Source organism: Podarcis pityusensis (assembly GCF_964106645.2).
Source record: "Podarcis pityusensis genome assembly, chromosome: 3".
Classification (NCBI taxonomy): domain Eukaryota; kingdom Metazoa; phylum Chordata; class Lepidosauria; order Squamata; family Lacertidae; genus Podarcis; species Podarcis pityusensis.
In genome coordinates, this window is record NC_138026.1 from 41,292,666 (window position 1) to 41,311,682 (window position 19,017).

The 19,017-nt window shown below is 41.9% G+C and overlaps 2 protein-coding genes across 3 annotated transcripts in view; both read left to right on the forward strand.

Annotated features, from left to right (window-relative positions):
* The first annotated feature begins 440 nt into the window (after positions 1–440).
* RIPPLY2 (ripply transcriptional repressor 2) lies at positions 441–4,391 on the forward strand. Its single transcript, XM_080998484.1, has 4 exons — positions 441–924; positions 1,091–1,166; positions 2,519–2,577; positions 3,934–4,391. Exons 1-4 carry the CDS (start codon positions 845–847, stop codon positions 4,097–4,099), a joined length of 381 nt encoding a protein of 126 aa, XP_080854610.1. The 5' UTR covers positions 441–844; the 3' UTR covers positions 4,100–4,391.
* Positions 4,392–6,701: 2,310 nt separating this feature from the next.
* The window catches only part of CYB5R4 (cytochrome b5 reductase 4), a 32,706-nt gene continuing 20,390 nt past the window's right edge, over positions 6,702–19,017 (forward strand). The window contains exons 1-5 of one of the 2 annotated variants that reach the window (XM_080999893.1): positions 6,703–6,917; positions 9,057–9,210; positions 14,316–14,416; positions 15,037–15,121; positions 18,391–18,432. In XM_080999893.1, the coding sequence (XP_080856019.1) occupies positions 6,843–6,917; positions 9,057–9,210; positions 14,316–14,416; positions 15,037–15,121; positions 18,391–18,432 (457 nt within the window). In that variant the 5' untranslated portion in view covers positions 6,703–6,842. Of the gene's footprint in view, positions 6,918–9,056; positions 9,211–14,315; positions 14,417–15,036; positions 15,122–18,390; positions 18,433–19,017 lie in introns of both variants that reach the window. The other variant, XM_080999894.1, reaches the window with a different exon arrangement.

The window sequence follows — 19,017 nt, forward strand, 5'->3', positions numbered from 1 at the left end:
ATATATTTGTATATAAAATTGTTATATACATACATGTGTCAGTGTGTAGCCAAGGGGGGCAGGAAGGGACAGCTGCCCCCCCCAAAGTAAAAAAATAGAAATACTTAACTGACAAATTGGTTGGTTCTGCCCCCTAACAAAAGTCCTGCCCCCCCCCCCAAAAAAATCCTGGCTACGCCCGTGTGTGTGTGTGAGAGAGAGAGAGAGAGAGAGAGAGAAAATGAAATTTATATATTTGTTTTTATTGTTCAATTCTATTGTTTTTTCCCTGCGTTGGATCTGATTGTTTAATCATTACAAGTTGTTTTGGACACGATTTTTGGGAAAGGGAGGACTAAATATTCGAATGAACTAAAAATACAGTTGCAGGAATTTTCCAACGCGGGAAGCGGCATTTCTCCCAGCAAAACTGAGCACACTCGGACACAGATACACACACGCTGGCTTTCTCACGCTGGCCACTTCGCAGCCCGAGCCCAAGCGTGGTCTCTCCCCTCTGAAGGACAACACAGCCATGTGTCTGCTCAAGTGCGATTCACACTCCCTCGCCAAACCTCTCCCTGGGCCATTTGGAGCTCGCACGCGTCCACGCTCCTTGTTTACCCTGACGCGCCTTTCACGCGCAGCCTTTTTGTTTACCTCTCCGGCAAATGAGAGAAAGCGGCTGGGACCCTGCACGGCGAGAGCTATAAAAACCCCTCGGGCGGCAGCCGCACCAGAACCCAGGCCAGGCTAAACCCCCGAAGGGGAGACACAACGACAAGGAGAGGAGGAGGAAGAGGAAGCGGTGCGCCAGCGGCGTCTGCGCCACTTGGGCTGCCTCGACGGCTGCCAGCGACGCAGCATGGACAGCTCTCGGCTGCGCCTCTGTGCTTCTCCACCTGGCGCGCCCAACGCCCGGATCTGCTGCAGAGGACAAGCGAGGTAACCCGCGCTTTCCTCCAGACCCGCTAGCCGGCCAGCCAGCTCCAGAAATCATAGGCTTCAAGTGTTTTCCTTTCCTTTCCACCACCCTCCTTTCCAACAACCGACCACTTTTTTGTGTTGCCCAGCTAACGCAAAGCTGTATTCCCTTCTATTGATTTTACAGGTCCGGAGGATTCTGGAGACCTTGGATTCCCACCCCCAAAGATGCAGAAAGGCAGCGCAGGCGAAACTACAGGGCGGTGAGTGTGTCCATTCTGATTAAAGCGGCAACAATCCCACGTGGGGTGGCTGGAGTGGGGAGTTGTGTTCTCCTGACTAAGCTGGTCCTTGAATCGTTAACTTTGTGGGTGTGCAGGAGCCAGAATGGGAAAGTCGTCCTTTCCTTTTCAGGCTGTCAGTTAAACACAATTCGGGAAAAGTCATAGATTTGTAGAGTCGGAAGGGATTCCGAGGGTCATCTACTCCAACCCCCTGCAATGCAGGAATCTCAGCCAACGCAACCATTACAGAGGGCCAGCCAACTTCTGCTCAAAAACCTCCAAGGAAGTCATATTGGGATTTGACATTATTTTTATGTCCTTGCTGCTGCTGCTTCAATTTATATCCCACCCTTCTTCCCAAAGAGCCCAAGTTGGCAATAGTGAGGGCAACGTCATGCTTATTTTGATGGCATGCTTTAATTAATTAATTAATTAATTAGAAAAGTTATATATGTTTTTGGCAAAAATAAAAATCCCTAAGCAGGTTACAGACAGGGACGTGGATGGTGCTGTGGGTTAAACCACAGAGTCTAGGACTTGCCGATCAGAAGGTCGGCGGTTCTAATCCCCGCGACAGGGTGAGCTCCCGTTACTCGGTCCCTGCTCCTGCCAACCTAGCAGTTCGAAAGCACGTCAAAGTGCAAGTAGATAAATAGGTACCGCTCCGGTGGGAAGGTAAACGGTGTTTCCATGCACTGCCCTGGTTTGCCAGAAGCGGCTTAGTCATGCTGGCCACATGACCCGGAAGCTGTACGCCGGCTCCCTCGGCCAATAAAGTGAGATGAGCGCCGCAACCCCAGAGTCGGCCACGACTGGACCTAATGGTCAGGGGCCTCTTTACCTTTACTTTAAGCAGGTTACAGAAACTGTAAAATTGAAATACAGCAAATACAACCAAGTAATACAAATAAGAATCCATTATAAAGGCATTATAAAGCTTTGGTCATTTAAAAATGCCAAGTCAATAATTAAACAGGATGACACTCTTCTTTGATATCTGGAATGTTGCTTTACATTTCTTTCACAAGTGATGCCCGAATATGCATGTCCTACCTGTCAGGCAGGGCTGGGGAACCTGTGGTCCTTTCAGATGTTGTTGAATTCCCAACTCTCATCCACCCTCAGCTAGCCTGGCCAGTGGTCAGAGATGATGGGAGTTGTAGTTCAGCAGCATCTGGTGGACCACAGATGGCTAAAACGAAATCAGCTTCCTTACGTTCCACAAATTTTCCATGCTCAGGAATAGTTTTTATATTACTTTTGAAACTGCCCTTTCTGGATACTGTTAATCATTCTGTTTTTGATCTGTGTCTCCTGTTTATTACTCCTAGTTGTGCAGCTCTTCTGAGACAGACTCAGCAAAACTCACACAGTATATACATCCAGTCAGGTAAGGTGTAAGCATTAATATTATTATTTACAGTTTCTGTTAGGGCCATTTTCACTATTTTTTCCTAGCAGGGAATCATTAACAGCTGCCTAGTGAGAAGAATACCAACAGGTGGAAATGGTTATGGTGCAGAACAGTGGACACTTTTTGTTAATTTCAGGCAGCAGCTACATCATTGCACTGTCCCTCTGACCCACAAGGCTTTATGAGGTTGCTGCCTGTATTGCATACCTGCTTCTCCTGGTGGTCATAGAATAGCACGTGGCTCACCTATTGAAGACCATGATTCCTATGGTGTATATTACAATTCCACATGAAAGATGTTCTTCTCTCTCCCGACCCTGCAGTCCTGGGTGAGTTCATTCGCTGCACCAGAGAACTGTGGACTACATAGTTTGTGTGGCAGGATGAGATGAGTTTGAAAACCTCTCTACCGGATTGTACATCCCCACCCCCTCAGTTGTATAACTGTTTCTGGTTTTTTCACCCAGGGGAACGGGAAAATGTACTATGCAGAGTTGTCAGTATCAAGCATCATGGCAAAGGTTCCAGTGCAAAGCTAACCTTTCTTGTATGTGTGTATGTCCTACTCACTATATGTGCCCAGGAGCAATTCAGACCTGCATTGTTAAATTTCCCATCAGATGCTATCAAACCATATCTGGTGTTTGAGTTGTCAGAGGTATCTGTTTGACCTTGTACAACAATAATTGTGTTTGAGGGCTTACATAGCTTCTGTTTTACTAATTCTAGAGTTTTGCAGAATGTATGTTTAAGTATTCTGGCCAAGGACAAGAAATTTTCACAAGGGTGGGGAACTAGGTTGCAGACTGAAGTGATGGGCCCACTAAGCAGCTGCTGCGGAACCAAAGTTCTGTGTCATCACTAAGAATGTAGTACATTTACGCCTTTTGCAGTACAAGAGCAGAGCTATTACCAGTACCAAACCATTCAGAAAGGTTTGCAGCATCATTTAATATTTAATTGTAGGGAAACTTTAGGTGTGAAATGCCGCTAATTACATTTAGGCATAAGTAGGGCCTGTTTTCTCATTAAACTTCCATTTCCTGCTGGACTTTTGTAGCTCTAGTAAATGGAGTATCAGAGTGCAGCCACATATTATAGCTCCTAACTCTGGTTTGCATCCAATGGTACCCACCATGTAAGCCGAAAGAAGATCCACTTGCTTAAGGTGAAGTATCCAATCTCCACCAATTACCTCTTACGCGTGTACTCTAAAACCTAAAGAAGTAATTTTCAGCAAAAGTTATTTCACATTAACCCTAGGTCAACTAGACTGAAATGAATCCCTTAAATATTAAATTAACAGAACAGGTTGTCTCTGTGTGTTTTTAGGTTATTCTGGCCCAAATCAAGGTGCTTTGACTACTTGTATCAAGAAGCTGAAGCACTTCTGAAGAACTTTCCTGTCCAAGCCACAATTTCCTTCTATGAAGATTCAGAGAATGAGGAAGATAGTGATGACTCGGAACATGATTCTGGAGCAGAATTGGATTCTTAATTATAATGAATGTTAATACCACTGTTCATATTCATTCCTTAATTTAATATTGATATCAACATGCTATCATAGTATTTTAAACTAATTTATATGTAAGTTATTTTTCATTAAAAATCAAGCATTTTACATTTTTATAGGAACAATATTGAGTTTTGTTTCATTTTATGCCTGCTACTCTCCTCTGTTCCTCTGAAAATAGCAACTCTTTTATGCTGGTAGTACCATAGGGCAGCAGAATCGATTAGAATTACAGCTGCATAGGTGGTTGGATGCATTGGGGCAGGGGACAGAAATAAGGGGGGGTGAGCTTGCATATTGGAATCTGGATATATATCCAGATATATATCCCTTAAAAAGAAACATTTTTTTAATGCCCCATACCCTGATTCTGAACATATTCATTCAGAAGAAGCCCTATTGATTTCAGTGGAACTGATGTTCATGTAAGAATTTCAGCCTTGCATTGTTTTTCAAGGTTTGAAAAGAGAAGCATACAAACCGGCATGAGGGAGAAATGTGAATTTGTGTTTTCCGTGTTGCATGTCAGACATCACATATGAAAATATTGTCATTCTGGAAGCTGCCCTTAGAAAATGAAAGAGGCAGCTCATTCTTAAATTATTCCATTCTTAAGTCAACAAAGGATCTAAGCCTGCAATCCTACACTAATCTGAAGTCCCACTGAACTCAGTGAGACCTACTTCTGAATAGACAAGTATAGGATTGCACTGTAGGGCTGTAATCCTATGTACATTTACTTGGATAGAGCTCCATCACCTTCAATAGTTGTGTAGAATAGAGAATTTCAGATGTACCTTGTTGTGCAAGGTGCACTCCCTGCTGAAATTTCCTATTCTGCACAACTATCAAAGGTGGGGAAAACCCCGTCCTCTTTTGCATCTAGTTATCCTACCTGATATCATGCCTCACTGAATACAATGGGGCCTGCTTTTGAGTAAACATTGCCTTTTTTGATTACTGAAATCTCCATAAAGAGTTAAAACCAGACTCAACTGGAGTACAAAATGTATCTGACTTGATAAACTGGATTAACTCAATGCTGATTTACACTTCATAAACTCAAACAATGTTCCATGTGTGTGAAACTGGAACCACTCAGAATATACAGTAGTTCATATATAGAAATTGCTCCTATAGGGAAACAAAGTGAGATCCATCTGTAGGACATTGTATATGAAAATCACACAAGCACATATACTGCTCTTGTGTGTTTGTAGTAAGCTGCATAGAATTTCAGCTTTAGTAATGGAAATCTTTCTCCTTTAAGTGAACTCTGAAGACATTTTTACTCAGGAACACTTCTTATTAGATTATTTGTGTATCCTGATGTGTGAAAACAATTTTTTTAGTTAGGCTTTCTTTTTGTATTTTTTCATTTCGTTGTTATGATTGTTTTTATACATTATTGTGAGCTGCCTTGTAAGAAAGTTTCTCTGAAAAGTGGAATATAAATCTACAAAATAAATAGTGTGTTTACAGGCAGTAGTAACATGTTGTTGCATGGTATGATCTCCAAACACAGACACTTTCCAGATAAGAAACGTGGGTTTTATTAAAAAGTCCTAAATCATTGGTGCACATAGATTTTCTAAAGAGCATAATATGTACTGAATTCTGAGCACTTTTCTACAGCATAGATTGCTTACTCATCCACTGAAGTAACTCCATTGACTTCGAAGGGACTGCTGTGGGCTAAACAGTTCAGAACTGTACTCTATCAAATAGTGAGATCAACATGGGTGTAGCTTACATAGCAAACTGAGGTTCTGCACCCCCCCAAAAAAACCCTGGCTACGCTAATGGAGATCCACAGTAACTGTATTCAGGCGTTATGCCTTTATAGGCAATGCAAACGTGAGTAGGGTTGCTATACACGTGTAGTAGCCCTCATCAGACCTTCCTGCTTAACGCAGGAATGGGGGTGGGACGGGTGAGGTGGTGTAAGTGGTTCTTTCCATTTCAACCTCAGAACAACCCTGTGAGGTAGGTTAGGCTGAGAGATTAGGCAGGCGACCTTTACTGCACTGAATACTTTTTTGTTGAGGCAGGAATACCCAGGCATGCAAAACTGACGTCTATTTTAATACTTCGCATTACTATTATTAGTAATAATCATAGCTGTCAACTTTTCCCTTTTCTTGTGAGGAATCCTATTCGGAATAAGGGAATTTCCCTTTAAAAAAGGGGAAAGTTGACAGCTATGGTAATAATAATAATAATAATAATAATACTTCGAATTATTATTGTTGTTATTATTATTGATGTTATGGTTGTACGATCCTCTGCCGCCACCTGGAGCAAGCGCCACTCGAAAAGCAGGATGCAAGCATTTTAAAGGAACAAATCCCCGCGCACCAAGCGCGCGAAACAAAACACAGGCAAGCGGTTAAGCGGCCAGCTAGGAGCGTCTCTGGACCACGTGGGCGGAAGATCCCGCCCCCGCCGTGGGTTTTTGCTGTGCCGCCGTCAGTCAACTCAGGTGGGTGGGGCCTAGGCACGCGCCCTCGTCGGTGGAGAGAGCTCCAACCACCCGCCCCGCCCCGGTTCAACCTCACGCCTGCGCAGTACGGCCTTTTAAGTCTCCGCCTGCCTTTCAGCTAAGCTACTGGCTGCTTCGGCGCCGGGCCGGACCCGGAAGCGGCTCTTTCCGTCCGCTTGCAGTTTCTGAAGAAGAAGAGGAGGCGGCGGCGGCGGCTGGGGCGGCTGTCCTGCGGCCGGCAGGATGCTCAACGTCCCCTCTCAAGCTTTCCCTGCCCCAGGCTCCCAGCAGCGGGTGGCCGCGGGAGGGCGCAGCAAGGTGCGGCGGGAGCTGGGGCCGGGGGGTCTGCGGTACTCCTCGCCACTGGGTCCCAGGGCAAACTGGCGGTGTGAGAGGGGTCGCCTTGCGCATTGGCACCTGCAGAGGCGGAATGGGGGTTAACGCTTCCTTTGCTCGTTGAGGGTAGAGATCTTGAACCCAGATGGGTGTTACAGGCGGAAACTCGGCGGGTGAAGCCTTTCCTGGCCTGGAGATGTAGGAAGTGAGAAAAGCTGTACCTGTTTGGTTTCTGTGTTATGCAGCTCCTAAAGTTCTGCCCGGCGAGAGGATGGTGTCAGTCCTTAAGGAACTGAGGTTCAGAGGTGTTTTTAGGTTAAGAGCAGTTCGTGCTGCCTTTTCTTGTGTTGTGTGTGTGTTTTGCAAGGCAGCACAGATGCATCCTCTTTTCTGAAGACTGTTGTGTAATTATGGGGCACGTAGTTTCTAAAAGAGAAGGGAGCTCCAGGGTTCAAGCTTGCTTTCAGAATACGCTCATTATCCTGGAAGCCCTAATAGCTGACGGGCGGTGTCTGGCTTTTTTGTTCTTTAGGGCTGTGGAAAGACTATAGATGCTTCTGTGCATCCTATTCCTTTCATGTGTTTGGGACTCAACTTAAGTCCAGTGTGGTGTTTGGTTAAAACTATAATAGTGGCAGGGTATGGGGAACATTTGCATAAAGGAAGATTGGTTTCGAAGTGTCTTCAAGCTGATTGTTGTGATTATGGAACTAGTGGGCTGTCATGTATAAGGCTGAAGCCATGTGGCAACAGTGTTGGTATGTCAGCTGATTCCTGTTGAGTAATGTGGTGGGCTGTGGAAATTGCAGAGTCCTCAACAAGTAGAGTCAATGAATTTTTCATGGTACAGCTCTTTTGCAGGCAGTGCTGCTTGAGCTTTAGAGAAGAATGTGCACTTTAAAAACTACGCAGCTGTTAAGTGTGTCACAAATAACAGTTGTAATTGGAGTGAAGTTCTGCCCATATTGAAGATCTAAGGAGAAGTTTAATAGAAATTTAGAGTGACTAAAGATGCAGGAAAAGCAGGAACTGATGCAATGTTGTGTTCCTCATGCATACACAAGTTGCGTATTTTCCAGCATAAGTATCTCCCTATTGTAGGGAGATAGAAATTCTGTTGGGGAAACAATAGCCTCCCTTAAAATCCCCTATGTTACATGTTCTCAATTGCATTTAAAGCATAGTCTCCTTGACCACGAGATTTGCTGTATGCTTGTCTTTCTAGTTTGTATATCTTCTCTCTCTCCTCCCACTGCCAGGCCCAATGTTGTCTCTGATTTAATTTCATATAGAAGTAAAGACAATATTTTATGTTATAAAATATTGGCTTATTAAGTAGTTACTTTACTCCTCCCTTCCCATGAGCAGTGAAATATGGCACAAAGCCAGAGTTAACCATAACTTCCCACTACATCAGAACCAGGAAACTATAGTTACTGGCTTACAGACAAGCCAGGATATGAAATTGTGATAAAAAAATTAATTCAAGAGCCTAGACCATTAGCTATAATGATGTTCATGGGGCTTGGTTACATACATACTTTTATTTTTATGCCACATTTCCATAGTTCAAGTCATGTTCAAGGCAGCTAACAACATGAAAAAAATCCCTAATTGCGAACTTAACAAAAATAGCTGTAAATAATAACTAAAATATCAAAAGTGCACAACCAAGTTAAACAATTTTCACATAAATTATAAGATCTAAAAAAAAGATACAGAAAGTGAATATTAATAACAGCAACACACACAGCCTGAAAAAACCTTAAACTATACCCCATTCCAAGAGTCCGTTCAGGGAAACGTGTTTGGATAGGAGAACTTGGCTGGAATAAATTGAACTTCCCTCCCCCTCCCCCAGTTCTTCTGATTATTAGCTTACATATTTGTATTTACCTCAGAAGCAGTCCTGCATGATAACTTTCCTCACCATTGTCTGCTATGGCTCTGTCTGAAGGTTATTTTCTTCTGCTTTGTATAGCTTTGTCTTTGTGTGCCAGAATTAAATGAGGATTTTTGCTGTTCACCATAAAGGATGGCAAGAAACCAATCTACTTCTGCTTTTTGTTGCTAATTATTTAATAAACTTATCTTCCTCCACAAACTTATCTTCCTTTCTAGGTACCTTTGAAACCAGGCCGAAGTCTTATGGACTGGATTCGATTAACTAAAAGTGGGAAAGATCTAACTGGTCTAAAAGGAAGATTAATAGAGGTGACTGAAGAAGAGCTTGCTAAGCATAATAAGAGGACTGACTGTTGGATATGCATAAGAGGTAGGCTGCTCTATTGACATTTTTTATGAATGTGCTATTGCTACTTATTTTCCCCCAAAGCTTTTATGCAATAATAATAATAATAGTAATTATTTATACCCTGCCCAGCTGGCTGGGTTTCCCCAGCCACTCTTATATAGAGGAAAGAAATATAACAAAATAAATATGTGTAAGTGGTTTTAAAGTTTTATTAGAGCTTAGGTAATGAGATTAATGGACGCGGGTGGCGCTGTGGGTTAAACCACAGAGCCTAGGACTTGCCGATCAGAAGGTCGGCGGTTCGAATCCCCGTGACGGGGTGAGCTCCCGTTGCTCAGTCCCAGCTCCTGCCCACCTAGCAGTTCGAAAGCACTTCAAGTGCAAGTAGATAAATAGGTACCGCTGCAGCGGGAAGGTAAATGGCGTTTCCGTGCGCTGCTCTGGTTCGCCAGAAGCGGCTTAGTCATGCTGGCCACATGACCTGGAAGCTGTACGCCGGCTCCCTTGGCCAATAAAGCGAGATGAGCGCCGCAACCCCAGAGTCAGTCACGGCTGGACCTAATGGTCAGGGGTCCCTTTACCTTTAATGAGATTAGTTAATAACAATGCCATTTAGCATTTAGATAGCAGCAAGTGAACACCTGGAACTATATTGTCCAAAATTTTGCTTTGAGCATATTCTTTTTTTTCTCACTCACCTTCCAAAGAGTTATCCTTGCCTTTCATTTACTGGAAATATACTGCAAATGTATATCCTCTGTCATAAGCAAAGTAGAAACAGATTTGTGGAATTTCCAATGGGTGTGCGGAGAGTGCTTCTGAAACTTAATGCCCACTAGGGGACGTGGGAAATGATGCCCCTTTAGTAAAGACAATAGACCAGAGGTTGTTGGACTGCAATTCCCTTTCTGCCAAAGCACCCAAGGCAGTTTACTATTTTAAAGCATTAAAACAAATACGTTACAGTGGTACCTCAGGTTAAGTACTTAATTTGTTCCGGAGGTCCGTACTTAACCTGAAACTGTTATCAACCTGAAGACCACTTTAGCTAATGGGGCCTCCTGCTGCCGCCGCGCCGCCAGAGCACGATTTCTGTTCTTATCCTGAAGCAAAGTTCTTAACCTGAAGCACTATTTCTGGGTTAGCAGAGTTTGTAACCTGAAGCGTATGTAACCTGAAGCGTATGTAACCCGAGGTACCACTCTATTTAAAATGAAGAGTCACAAAGTCATTTCAGGCCAACTGTGAGCTGATGGTATGTGTTCTTCCTTTCCTGGGCTCCTTCAGGGTTGTCCAAGGTAAGGTGGGACAGGATCTGCCCCAGCGGTTTTCTCAGACCATTAATCGTTCTGTCAGGAGCAGATGGTACATGTGCTCCAGGACCTAGGTTCTCTTTCTCCTGCACACAACCCAAGGACTGCATGTGGCCCTCGAGGCCTCTTGGTGACCGTGGCAACATTTGATTACACCCTCCACAGCCCTCACACTGCCTTCTCAAAGCCAGGAGAGGAGGTGCTGGCCTCTGGAAAGGAGGCATGGGGGCTCTGACCGCATTCTAGAGTCGTCCTGCCTCCTTCCCAAAGCCCAGTTAGCATTTTCCCAGCTGTGGGAGGGGCTCTAGGACCCTTCCAGAGCCTTGTGCCTCCTTTTCAAAGTCCAGCACCTCACTTAGCTTGCTTCTGTGTGTGTGAAATTTTGGGCTTGCTCCCCCACGCAACAAGGCAGTGTACAGCCCGCAGGCTTTGTCTCAAGTACTCTTGTGGCCCTCTTGGTATGAAAAGTTGGACTGTCTGCCCTGTCTTATAAGAATCCTGAGATCAGCAATCAAATGGACTTTAATTCTGTTCAGGTTCAGGAAAAAAAAGTTTTGGTTCAGGTTTGAGTCCTTGCTTTTTTATGCTAGAAACAAGGGAGACAACCAGAATATGAACCACCGAACACCTGTTTTTCCTCAAATGGAAGAATAATATTTGGAGAGGGCCATAGCTCAATGGAAGAGCATTAGCCTTGCCTGCAGAACGTCCCAACACCATTTCCCCAGCATCTCCAGGTAGATCTGGGAGAGAACCCTGTCTGAAAACCTGGAGAGTCATGGCCAATCAGTGTAGAGTCTGTAGACGATGCTGAGCTAGATGGACCCAGTGGACTGACTTGGTATAAGGAAGCTTCCTGTATTTCTCTGTAACATCATTTGACTCTCTGGACTGTTCTTTTCATTCCGGGTTGTGTCCTGACCAGTACACTAATAGGCTGAGAGCCAAATGACACACAGACTGTGCTTACAGAATGCTTCTGCGAGGTTTGTGGGGCAAATTAATTGCCTTGCTGGAGAAAACCAAGGGCCAGCATTCTGCTTCTAGTAGAGACAGGCTTGATGCCTCTGAAAGTAGAGCTTTTGTACATGTTGACTCTACATATTTGTTGTCATAGTGGATTGCTGTTGATAGAGCCATGGTTCATGAATTCAAGGTAATACACTGTTAGATTTCCCTGGAAGACTTAATACCATATGTGTTCCCTTCTACTAACCTCTAATTTTCTTCCAGTGTGTTTTTTTTCCTGTTGGCCTTGGACTTGACAAACAGAGTCTGGCAAACATTGTAAACATCTTTGTTCCATTTTCACTGTTTATTTTTGTGCTCTTGAATGCTGCTTTTCATTTCAAAAAAATACCTCCAGGTGGAGTATATTGCTGGCATTGGCCAGCTTGGAACTCATTCCTCTCTCAGCTGTAGTTTTAATGCTCCGGAAAATATGAAACATTTATCTATAGTAGATAGTATTTTGCCAAGCTGCACAGATGTAATGCATGGTAATAGCTATAATTGCTTTGTGCTTTAGGAAAGCACTAAATGCAAAGGCAAAATTGCTTGTTGTGGGGCTTGGTTGAAACATGAATAAGGAATCTAATATACCAAAATAATCACTGAGTTGCCTGGCTATGAAGAGTACCATTAATTGCAGTAATATATGTATTTACACACACCTGTTAAATGCCACTGTACAACTGACATACTCCCCCCCCCCCCGCAAAGTCTTAAAATCTTGTCGAAACAAAATAAAATAATAAAATAAAATTTACAGTATTACAGTATTTTAATATTTTTTTGGAGGCCGCCCAGAGTGGCTGGGGAGGCCCAGCCAGATGGGCAGGGTATAAATAAATTATTATTATTATTATTATTATTATTATTATTAAAATTTTAAAATCCTTCCAGTAGCACCTTAGAGACCAACTATGAGCTTATACCAATAACTATCTTAGTTGGTGCTACTGGAAGGAATTTTTATTATTTTATTTTGTTTTGTTTTGTTTTGTTTCGACTACGGCAGACCAACACAGCTACCTACCTATAATTAAAATCTTGTGTAAATGATAGTGGGAAGCACACCTTATATAAATTTGTATGTATTGACTTGCTGGCATCACCTACATTTTCTGTGGGTCTCATGATTTGAGAAAGAAAAGCATTTCCATGCATTATGAACAAATTAGGATCCTTTCTATGACATCAGCTACATTGTGATAGCGTTAAAATGGCACTCACATCATTCTGACTGGTGAAATACCCGCTTCTGTTTTTTTTTTATCAGTGATGTTATAAATTCACCTGTCTGCCCAGGACACACTGCAAAGATACCTATGAACAAAAAAATGACTGAATCTACTTTCAGAGTTAACATACCTTTTCTGATATGCAGTGCTCAGTACTTTACACTAGATGGCATTCTGAGTGCATATTGGATGAAAGGCTTTGTTATGTGACATCTGTATTGAGCCAAGATATTTGGACAAGTGGTCCATGAGTCCCTAAAGCATTATTCTCTGTATCTTGTGCTACTGCTAAATAGACAGTGTTATGCACACACAGTCTTGGGGCATTTTTGAAACCTAGTAGATTTGTTGTAGCTTTCTAGCTTTGCAAGTTTGCAAGTCTGTAATGAGAGAGAACCCCACAGTTCTGATTAACCCATTTATCAGCAAATACTTTTCTTAGAGTGGATCCCTTGTCTATGTTGTAAACAAAAACTGAACTCTTTCCCTTATGGGGTCCACAAAAGCCCTTATAGAGTCCTTTGTAGGTTCTCCATCAGAAAGAGAAAATAACAGGCCAACCAGAGAATATTGAGAAGTGAAGCAGCTAGTAAGCCTGATTTTTATTGAAGCTGTTGCAACAGGGTGCTCCCCCACATGCAGGAGAGAGGAGGAGGACCCAAGACAAAGGTGTGCAAGCCCTTATATAGACTTTTGAACTGCCCACCCTGTAGCTCAAGACCACCATACATCATACATACATCACAGAAGGGGTGCAGCCCAAGACCCCCCCCCAATACATCATACGTACATCAGAGAAGGGGCGGACTACAACAGAAATCTGAGTGAGTTGTTTTTATCCTGTCTGCCAGGTTACCTGATTGGATTACCTGGGAATCCTGGCCACTCTTTTGTTATAATAACTACTCAATCCCTGAATCCAGGTCACAGGCTCACCCCATTCATATATTAAATGTGCCCTTGAGACAGGATTTGTGAGCAAAGGGACAATGGGGAGGCTCCCCTTTTCCTTTCACCTTGCAGAGAAATATTTGAGGTCGTTTGGGAGAGACAAAATCGTTTCAGGACTTTGTTCTGAGGGGTTTCTGTGGTGTTTTAGACATGTAGTTTATACATTTATGAATATTTATTTCAGTAGTTGGTTGCAAAAGTAAATATATGTATTTTCCTGGTTCCTTGCATGTTGCAGAGCATGCACAGAGCTCTTCCCAGTGTGACTACATCTCCATTGATTAGGGGAAAGGGTAACCATGCACATAAGAAGGGATGTATGCTTGGATCTACCACTTCCTCTGAAGCAAGGATAGATGTGACTCTGGATTCTGGACTCTCAGATGCCTCGTCACCAGAACATAAGCTCTCACATGTGCTGTAATATTCTGCCTTAGGTTTACCTAGCGTGGCATTCCTGCCTTTTTGTGAATATAACCACTTTCATTGTACAATTTCCTGTTTCAGTATTGCCAAAATAATAAAGGAGCAATGCGGATATATTTAATATTTTTTTTCATAGAGGGCATGCTGCATGTTTTAATTGGATTTTTTAAAATTCTTTTTACAAAAATTGTAGGTCTTGTGTATAATATCACACCGTATATGGAATATCACCCTGGTGGCGAAGATGAGTTGATGAAAGCAGCAGGAGCTGATGGCACAGAGCTATTTGATCAGGTAAAAAGAGTACAGGTCATATTCAGTTCATCAAAACTTAATCTGAAAGCTGCACACTATAAAGTATTCTGCTGCCTGAAGAAGACGACACTATTCTGTCATTTACAATATTTTAAAATTAATTGTGTATAATGTGTGTATCATGATAAACAACAATTTTTTGATGTTTTGAGTTGTAAGATGTGTTGTTTTGAAGTAAAAGCTTCCATTGTGTTCCTCCTGGCCAAGTGAGAGGAAAGGAAAGAGAGAAGTTCATGAGTCCACTCCAAAAAGAAACTGAAAATTCATATCATGCACTTGTTAAGCGATTGGGTACAACTTCAGCAAGGTGCCCTCTTAAATAGCTAAATCAGAAGCTTAAGTGCTACTCCATGTGTTAGTTGCATTGTTCCTATTTTGAGTTTACATTTCTTAAAAATGAAAAGCATATTATGCCACATTAGTACCTCTGTCTCCATGGTGGATCAGGACCTATCTCTGCTTCTGTTTGTTTTCATTCAGAAGTTCTATGTAACAAGTTTTCATTGTTTTTTTTACTATACCTTTACAGTTGCTTAGAAGCAAGTGTTATTATAAGTGCCCGAATCCTCTAAAATAGTCCTGGTTTCTTCTACATGCAGGTTCATCGCTGGGTTAATTATGAATCGATGCTGAAAGAGTGTATGGTTGGAAGAATGGCACTCAAACCTTTTGCTGCTTTGAAAGGTATACACTCTCTCTCTCTCTCTCTCTCTCTCTCTCTCTCTCTCTGTGTGTGTGTGTGTGTAATAATAATTTGTTTAATTTTTTTTTTTAAAAAAAACTAGGTGCAATCCTAATCCCATTTATGTTGGAGTAAGGTTCATTGACACATTCCATTCCAAAATCAATTTCCCTTGCTAGTGTAACTTGACAGAGAGACGTAGCCAATTCTGGCTTCCTCTGTGATATCTGAATTTTCAAACGCATTGCTGCATTACACTTTATAGTGTATGTGCACACCTAATTGTCTTTTGTTGAGGCCCTTAGCATTGACCAGTTAAGCACCTGAGTTTGGATGCAATGATAATCCATAGGCAAATTAGTGCGCTCATGATCTGCCTGTTATTAAAGACCCATTCATTTAACTGAGGCTTGCTTATGATAAGTGGCGTTTGTTAGATTGAATTCTTGGATGTGCAAAACTAGTTCATTGTGTTACCTCTGCAGAGCCATGGTTCCCTTCCCTCAATACATACTCCTGAGTAGCACAGTTTTGTTAAAATTTATTTTTAATGCTTGCCAAGTGTTGGTTCAGCTTTAAAAGGCAATGTTCTAGCTTCTTGTTTTAATTTGCTTGCTGTGTCAACACAACAGAGAGCTCAGGAGACTGGGTTTTATTGTTGCTATGTAGCTGACACTGTGAGTTATAGTAAGATGCTGCTGTGTATAAACGTAACCAAGAGTAGTCTTCTAGTTGAGCAGAATCTGTAGAATCCAGATTGGCTAAGGCATCTTTTAAGTACAAGAACAGGGTTTTAAAACAAATGGTCTTGGTGCAGGTTTATAACTTTTATGTGATTAAAATAGCATTAAAGAATTGGGCATCCTAGGCAATTTTGAGGTTGTGAATGATCATTATCTCCCGCCTCCCATAAGCTCTGCTAGCTTTTGCTCTACGTCTTCTGTTTGCTCCAGGGTAGTAGCTTCTTCATGACTTCTTGCTGACTTGTGTGATGCTGAAAGCTTGTTTTCTTCCTCTAATTTCTGTTGCACACTCTATAATGATATTGAACTCCTGGATTCAGCGAGGAAATGGAGGCTCTTTAGAATGTCTTATAAAGGAGAACTACGAAAATTTCCTTTTCAGTGTAATAGACATAGATCAATATCCTTTCATTTTATTTGGCACTTTTAAATTATACTGAGTATCACCTTCCAATACAGCCTTTCAAAAGTCAGCTTCATATACAAAGCTAAATTAATAGTTACAGTATTTCTTCTACTTAAGATAGTTCATTGTACAGCAATTTAGCTGTTTGTCTTTCCTAGCTCTAAGAACAAACACTAACAACGACAGGGAGCAATAATCTTAAGGGGGAAATTTTGGATACAATCTCCAGAGGTCCTTCATTAGGCAATCTCTGGGGCTTACATATGCATCCCATGGGACTTGTGGTGCTTCTTGAAAAAATGAGAGCCTGCCACTCACCACTGCTTTTGAAATCCATTAAAAATATTAAAAAGCAGAGGTGGTCTTTATGTGGCAGAGATGATCGCAATTTGAAAAAACAAACAAACACCAAAAAACCTACAAGCCTAAAGCACAGCTAGAGACTCGAGCAAGCTGTGTTTGTGGCCATAGTTTGCTGTTTGTTGGCATTTTTGGTACACTTACATTTAGAGTGAAGACTATCTGAATTATTTGAGGACAAAGTAGCAGTTAAACAGTTCATTTATCCCCAGTTGTTGGGACGTGATACTATATTTGAAAAGTATCTATTTTTTTTCCTTTATGAAAAAATAACATGTAAATGAATGTGCTGTAGCCAAAGTTTAAAGAGTAGGGCAAAGTATCCCAAGCTTTCAGTATTCCATATAGAGATCATTCCATTCCTAAAAATGTCTGCTGATAAGACATCAGCTCTAAAGTACTATACATTTTCAAAGGCCCGACTTAGGAATGACAACATTAAAATGCACTGTTAGTTACAGAAATGGTTGTAAACTTTAGTCTAGTGTTTCCTGCAGTTTGCTTGCAGGTGAAAGGGGCAAAGATGACTTGTCCAGAGGAGTAGTAGTAATAATAATAATAATAATTTTTATTTATACCCTCCCCTCCCCAGCCAAGGCCGGGCTAACAAGCAATAATAAAAACAAGTTGAATGAATACAACTTAAAAACAAAATTAAAATACAACATTAAAATATTGAAATATTAAAATGTAGCCTCATCGCAGGAGGAGAAAGGAAAAGAAAAAAGAAAGAGGGGGAGGGAATCAAATTGGCTCCAAGCCAAAGGCCAGGCAGAACAACTCTGTCTTACAGGCCCTGCGGAAAGAAATCAGATCCTGCGGGGCCCTGGTCTCATGAGGCAGAGCGTTCCACCAGGCCGGAGCTAGAGTTGAAAAGGCCCTGGCTCTGGTTGAAGCTAATCTAACTTCCTTAGGGCCTGGGACCACTAGGGTGTTGCTATTTGTGGACCTTGAGGCTCTCCGTGGGGCATACCGGGAGAGGTGGTCCCGTAAGTACGAGGGTCCTAGGCCATGAGTACTGCCACTGAGAGGGTTATAATGCATTCCATTTGAAGCAGCACTGGTGCAGCAAGTCCTAGGGCTGGTGCACATAAATGGGCGCTAAATGAAATGTGCTTTAAGCTGCTTCTTGCAGCAAGTGCTGCCATGTGGCAAACAGTGGCTTGCCATAGCAGCTGGGTGGCTTTTATTCACACTACCACAAACATTGCACAGTGGCATGCAGGGGAAAAAAATCATTCTAGTCTCTACACATAAATGATGTAGCATAATGAGGCAGTTCCATGTTGTTTTCATAGAGATTGTTTCATTATCCGAAAATATAGCAGATAGTTGTGTCATTAGCAGTACAGCATCCTACATGTTGGGAGCATAATGCTAAACATGGTTTGCAGCATTTCTAAGAAATCCAGTTTTCAATTTGTCACTTTTATATGTTATGCAGTTAATGTATCCAGACTGGGGAAACCGTGGCTTTAAATATATAATTCCTAAGGTTGTACTAACTTTTTCATCATATATGCCAGTAGCCCATCAAATAATTGCATTTATTTACATTTGGATATATTCTTCTCTTCAGTTTACTGATGTTTATTCTTTTGCATGCTTTATTTTTCTTCTCTTCAGCTATGATGAGCCTTCTTTATTTTTCCTCAGTTTTTTTGTTTCGTTTTGTTTTGTCCAGAATGATTGCATATTGTAGCATAACTTGTGGGAGTTTTTTTGCTCTCATGATCACAGCATTCTTCTTGCATACTTGCAGAATCTTGCCCCATTGTATCTGAAGAAAACAGAATCTTAAATGGTAAGTATTTGTGCAAACAGTATCGCATGCATTTTAAAAACAACAACACAGAGATATACAAATCAGAGACATGCAGATCACTGGTGGAACTTCATATAGCTATCTTTTTCTGACTAAGCGAAGGACCATCCCACTTTCACTCCAACAACTCTCTATCTAAGTTGCCTGTACTGTCATGTGCTACTGTCAGAAATAATATGGCACAGCAGAAAATGAAGTAGAGAAGATGGAGCATTGGGCTACTTTAGAAGACAGCTGTAGGGGAAGAAAAATGCTCCTCGGATCTGTTGCCAATAATAGTTGAGGAGTTTTTGTTGTTGGAAAACTTGCAGGAGCTTGATGAAATCTCTGTTCCTGTGTGCCCTTATTAACAGCACAGGTCTTGAGTTCTTCTTGCTTTCTGCTTTCATATTATTGTCTTATATTGAAGCCTGCTCAAAGATGGTGGCAGGAGTTTCGGGAAGAACAAGTTGGAGCAAATTGCTATGCATATATGTGGTGCTTAGACATCGGGTCAAATTTTTCATAGTGTTGAAGAAATTGTGTTTACAGAAGTCTTTTGGCTGAGTTGAGATGTTACATGAA